This window comes from Sphaeroforma arctica, assembly GCF_001186125.1.
Source record: "Sphaeroforma arctica JP610 unplaced genomic scaffold supercont1.172, whole genome shotgun sequence".
Lineage (NCBI taxonomy): Eukaryota > Ichthyosporea > Ichthyophonida > Sphaeroforma > Sphaeroforma arctica.
The window spans coordinates 100,111-105,799 of NW_014040386.1; the positions used below are offsets into that span (position 1 = coordinate 100,111).

Consider the following 5,689-nt stretch of genomic DNA (forward strand, 5'->3'; position numbering starts at 1 on the left):
TTGTGTATAGTATTACCCACATACTCAGTCTAATGTATAGTATCACCCACATACTCAGTCTAATGTATAATATCACCCACATACTCAGTCTAATGTATAGTATCACCCACATACTCAGTCTAATGTATAGTATCACCCACATAGTCAGTCTAATGTATAGTATCACCCACATACTCAGTCCAATGTATATATGCTCTCTGTTCTATGCTCTCCCACAGGAACTGGCATCGTATCTTATTGACAATGTGCCACACATGACCGTGTCCACGGACATCATCTGCGGCTTCCCCACCGAAACGGCCGAGGAGTTCGAGGAGACACTCGACCTTATAAAGAAGTATAAGTTCCCGGTACGTTCATGTTATCTTCTCTTATCAGATGGGGGTTAAGCTCATTTGCGCAGGGGTTAGGCGTGAAGGGGCCGGATGAGCTGGTTACCAATGCACACGCCACTTAACGGATTGGCTGACGGTAACCGGGTGGGCCTTAGATGTTGGACTGCTCGCAATGCCTTACAAGTCACTGGTGTGCACATACCCATACGTTCACACCCACATGTTAATAATTATACACACGACACTACACGGTTGATGGGTGTTTATGAATGCCTTGAGACAGGTGTTATGCATCTCTATATGTGGCATATGTTATTGTATCGCGCACACACCGCTACAGCTCCAACTGATGGCTACATAAAACATTTCACCCTAAAACCCTAAAACACTTCACAGGTGCTGAACATCTCCAAATTCTACCCCCGCCCTGGAACCCCTGCCGCCAACATGAAGAAGGTCAACACGCTAGAGGTACGTCTCCGCTATTACTATTCCCCTCTTTATTCATCTTCATCCGCTTAGCAGTACCTTTATACCATACACGGTGTTCCAAATCAACACGTTGAACGTCTTATTCACTTAAAAGAGTGCATACCTTGATACCATACATCGGTGTTCCAAATCAACACGTTGAACGTCTTATTCGCTTAAAAGAGCGCATACCTTGATACCCTACACGGTGTTCCAAGTCAACACCTTGAACGTCTTATTCGCTCGAGAGTGCAAACAAGGCCCCACCGTCAGCTGTGAACACCTTAGTACTTTGTCAATGTATCCAGAACTAAACCCTTGCACGCCTATCTATTATCAGTGCAAGCAAAGCACCTCCATCAGCGTCGCAACAGTTTGATAGTGTACTAGTGCACTAAACCCTAAACCCTAAAGCCCTAAAGCCCTAATGGCCTATCCCTAACTGAAGACTTGGACCCCTATCTCCATCCTAATCAGTGCAAACAGAGGAGTCGAGCGGCCACCATTCTATTCAACTCATACCAAATATACACTCCTGAACGTATTGGTCTCGAGTACATGGTGTTGGTGACCGATGTGTCCAGTGATGGCAACTACTGGGTAGCGCATAACCAGAGCTTTGAACAGGTGCGAGTGACAGTGCAGTGTTAATGATTTAAATGTGGGTTTCCAATGGTGTGGCTACTGATAGTGTATAGGCAGAGCTTTGAACAGGTGAGAGTGACAGTGCAGTGTTAATGATTTAAATGTGGGTTTCCTATGGTGTGGCTACTGATAGTGTATAGGCAGAGCTTTGAACATGTGCGTGTGGCGGTTTAAAACCAAGAGAATATCTCTTTAAGTAATGTTCACTGACATGCACAACCAGAGCCCCAAACAGGAGTTTCACAGTATAAAAATATTACATCATTCCCAAATAGAGTGCTTTAAGGGGTTGTATTGTTGACGTCGGCCATAGCACACTTAAATAATGTTACCGCTTTGTTCCATGGATTGGATACTTGCTCGCAGATTCTGATACCAAAATTGGATCAGTATCTGGGCAAATACATCCGGGTACAGATCACCGAGATTGGCAAATTCTATATGAAGGCCGATGTGCTAGAAGAATCCGTCGAAAAGGTATGGGACAAGGCGATACGGGGTTGTGTGCGTGTTCTAGGTTTTGAGTTTTAAGGGGTTTGGGCTTCGGTGGATGCATTATTGTGATCATACAGGGATTGTGCGGAATGTACTCACAGAGTAAACCGTATTGCGAACGACCTACAGTGTAATGAACCACCACGAGGGACGGTTCTGTTTCTATTGTTTCGAGTTTTCGGGTCGAATTTGGGGTGAAAAGCCAACATGCAGAAAAGGGACTGTATATTTGTGTGCAAGAATGGCTTCAGATAGCATTGTACGCGTTTGCTTGGAACCCGTTCGGAGACGTTCAGCTGTAGCTTAGGCATTTACGTACGTCTTCACCTCTCTTCTACTGCGAGCCCCATCTCCACACTTAGAGCCGAACATCTCTTTCCTTTAAACATGAAATATCTCGAAAGGACATGCATGTCTTTTCGTATGCAAATCCATGTCTTTCCTTCAACCTCGAATAAGTTTCATAGTAATGGGATACAATATTCTTAAAAAACAGCCATTTCTCTTCTTATATTCATACGCAGGCTCCGTACGTACCACCGCCTCTGCCTTTTGGACAAGTGAGTGGAGGCCAAAAAACCCCAAAAACCCAAAAACCCCAACTAGGACAGGTCGTACAGGAGATCAAATCCAAACAGAAGTCTTTATATGTCGCTGTAGCCGCGGTTGCAGTGTATGTGCTGATCAAGTTTGTCCGCAGGTATCTCACATCGGGCTCGTCTGCGTTGACGTAGGTTAACGATAATAAAATAGAAGTTTCAAAAATAAGCCCCTCCACCCCTCTCCTTTTTATACAAGTGGATATATTTTTGTGTAGGGTTTAAGTATGGGTTAGAGGTTAAGTAGGGTTTAAGTATGGGTTAGAGGTTAAGTAGGGTTTAGGTAGGGTTTAGAGGTTACATGGAGTTTAAGTAGGTTTTCGCGGTTATATAGGGTTTACGTAGGGTTTAGAATATGTGGGGTGTAAGTAGGGGTTAGAGGTTATGTAGGGTTTAAGTAGAGTTTATAGGTTATGTGTGCTTCAAGGAGGGGTTAGAGGTTATGTAGGGTTTAAAAAGGGTGTAGCAGTTATGTAGGGTCAAGTAGGAGCTTATGTAGGGTGTAGAGCTTGTGTAGTTTCAAGTAGTAAGGTTTAGGTAAGGTTTAGAGCTTGCGCAGTTTTTAAGTAGGATTTAATGGTTATGTACGGTTTAAGTAGGGTTTCGAGGTCATGTAGCGTTCAAATAGGGTTTGAAAGTTATGTATGGTTTTAGTTTGATTTGGGGGGTTAAGCAGGGTGTAGGGCAGGACAGGCAAGTGAGGGAGAAAACAAATACTAGCAGCACTTGGATTTAAGGCACCCATTCAACCCGACATACTGGACATACTGCTGATACGACCACAGGGGGCCTCACTGTACGAGGGTATATCTGATATGTTATTCGTCAGTTTTGACCAGTACGAGGAGTGCTAATTTATTTAATATTAATTGACTCCGTTAAAAAGCAGCAAACCGGATGTCTGCTCCTTCGACATAAAAGCAGCTCCAATATACCAGGGCACTTCTATCATGTCCGGACCTATGTGCTAAGCCCAGGTGCACTACCCATACGACACAACTAAGGCTACATACAATACCATCCGGTGCATCTAATCAGCAAGTTTATTTAGAAATAAAAGTTAATACTAGTATTCATACAAGCCGACAAACCGCGCGTACTGCTCATACGACATGAAGAACGCTATATTCCATGGCGCCAGCCGTGCGTAGTTTGGTATAAAGCCTTTGTACAACGCCATCCAGCCCTCAGCCGCGACAGTTTTGCGGAAGCAGTCCATCACTCCAGTGTACACTCCAGTCGCCGATGCGCTTTGGCTCATGAGACGTGTCTGTGTGAGTATAGGCATGGGGAGTCGGGATTGAGATGCAAGATAATGCGCATGGATGGAACTGCGAGTGTAGATGAGATGGTTGGGGTTGTGCCAGTATGGAGACTCCAGCGAGTGTGGTGTAGTAGTAGCGTATTACTCCAGTATACACTCCACTAGCCAACCCTACATACCCTAAACCCTAAAACCCACTATAGCTCGCAAGACGTGTCAGTATCTGCATATGCCTCGGCGGGTGGGGGATGTATAACGCGTATGAAAGGATAAAAAATAACACACCAACTGTACACATAGACGCGCATACGCACCATGAAACTAATATGCAGCTGGCATGTGGCGACAATCCCAAACTAATACATGTACTCAAATACCTGTATGTGTACACATACCTGATATGTCTTATCTATCCTTTACTATTCGCATAGCCGCCTACAGGATACACACACGCCTGTCTAGGTCATATACATATACAACCACCAAAGCAAAATGCATCTAGCTGATAAAGCCTTCTCTTCAAACAGACACAGAACAAGCGGCACAAAGGCAGTACACACAGGATCCGATGGGACAGTATAACCCACAACATCGCCACAACACACAATTTCCGTGTTTAGAAGCACATACGTACCAGACCCAACATATGTATATACACCATGAACACCCCCTTGACAACAACTGTACGTACACGCAATGCTCGCTTATAGGCCCAACATGTGTATATACACTAAGCATTCCTATCTTAGCAACAACCGTACTATATGTATATACGCCGTTCACTCACACCTTAGCACCAACCAAAACATATGTATATACACCATGCACACCTACCTTAACAACAACCATAATATATGTGTATACGCCATTCACACACACCTTAACACCAACCGAAACATATGTATATACACCATGCACACCTACCTTAACAACAACCGTAATATATGTGTATACGCCATTCACACACACCTTAACACCAACCGAAACATATGTATATACACCATACACACCTACCTTAACAACATCTATCGGGTTTGAGGCGATGGCACCCACCAATCCCGCAATATTACTACACCTGTAAGTGCATGCACACCAGACAATCAGCAGGGCTGGAAGTTAGTCACTTTAAAACCACACAACCCATCAGGGATGGCCAATCGGTTGCCAAGCTATCGTATTCATTCTGTATGTATGTATATACAGTATCCAAGCTATCGTATTCATTCTGTATGTATGTATGTACAGTTTCCGTATGGTATGGGGCGTTTGCTGCATATGTTAACCATTGCCATGAGCTCCTTCATCAAATGTAGAATAGCTGTTCGGAACATCTGTGAACATATGCAATAACTGATACGCGGGATTTGATTTTGAAGCAGCTAATAAGTAAGGTCAGACAAGTTCAAATTCAGGCAGTTCGGTTTGGAAATCGTTCATGCATGCGCAATTATGTTTGTCTAAAAGTGACGGTACCGAAGTTTCGGGATTTTTAGGATTCTTAGACTTAATCATAAGCGTCCCTCGACAAGCATGGCCCAAAAATAAAAATAAAAAAGGGAATGGGACAGACCATGTGGCCCAAAATACTCACATGAAGTGCAGTCCGTAGGAGTCCTCGAAGTATTTGTGGTGCAGAAAGTATCGCTTCGACACATCGTATGCCGGGAGCTCCACCCCAGCCACCACACACGCACGCTGAACTGTGGGCGACACACCCTGTGAGTGTAGGTATATAGAAACATGTTGTTAACAAACAGCACACTCTTGAGTGTATATGAGATTTTGAAAACAAGGATCATACCATCCGTATGTATAAGGTAATATGTTGATAGCAAATAGCACACCCGTGAGTGTATAGTAAGATGGTAACACGCAGAAAG

At 44.0% G+C, this 5,689-nt stretch overlaps 2 protein-coding genes across 2 annotated transcripts in view; one reads left to right on the plus strand and one right to left on the minus strand.

The window, feature by feature from the left end:
* The window catches only part of SARC_03400 (hypothetical protein), a gene marked incomplete at both ends in the record, with an annotated part of 12,119 nt that extends 9,439 nt beyond the window's left edge, over nt 1-2,680 (plus strand). The window contains 5 exons of the mRNA XM_014302811.1: nt 219-350; nt 732-806; nt 1,284-1,433; nt 1,818-1,928; nt 2,471-2,680. Coding sequence (XP_014158286.1) covers nt 219-350; nt 732-806; nt 1,284-1,433; nt 1,818-1,928; nt 2,471-2,680 — 678 coding nt within the window. The remainder of the gene's footprint in view (nt 1-218; nt 351-731; nt 807-1,283; nt 1,434-1,817; nt 1,929-2,470) is intronic.
* Nucleotides 2,681-3,566: 886 nt separating this feature from the next.
* The window catches only part of SARC_03401 (hypothetical protein), a 7,516-nt gene continuing 5,393 nt past the window's right edge, over nt 3,567-5,689 (minus strand). The window contains exons 5-7 of the mRNA XM_014302812.1: nt 5,401-5,525; nt 4,824-4,884; nt 3,567-3,815 (exon numbers count right to left, since the gene is read on the minus strand). Of these exons, the coding sequence (XP_014158287.1) occupies nt 3,612-3,815; nt 4,824-4,884; nt 5,401-5,525 (390 nt within the window). The 3' untranslated portion in view covers nt 3,567-3,611. The remainder of the gene's footprint in view (nt 3,816-4,823; nt 4,885-5,400; nt 5,526-5,689) is intronic.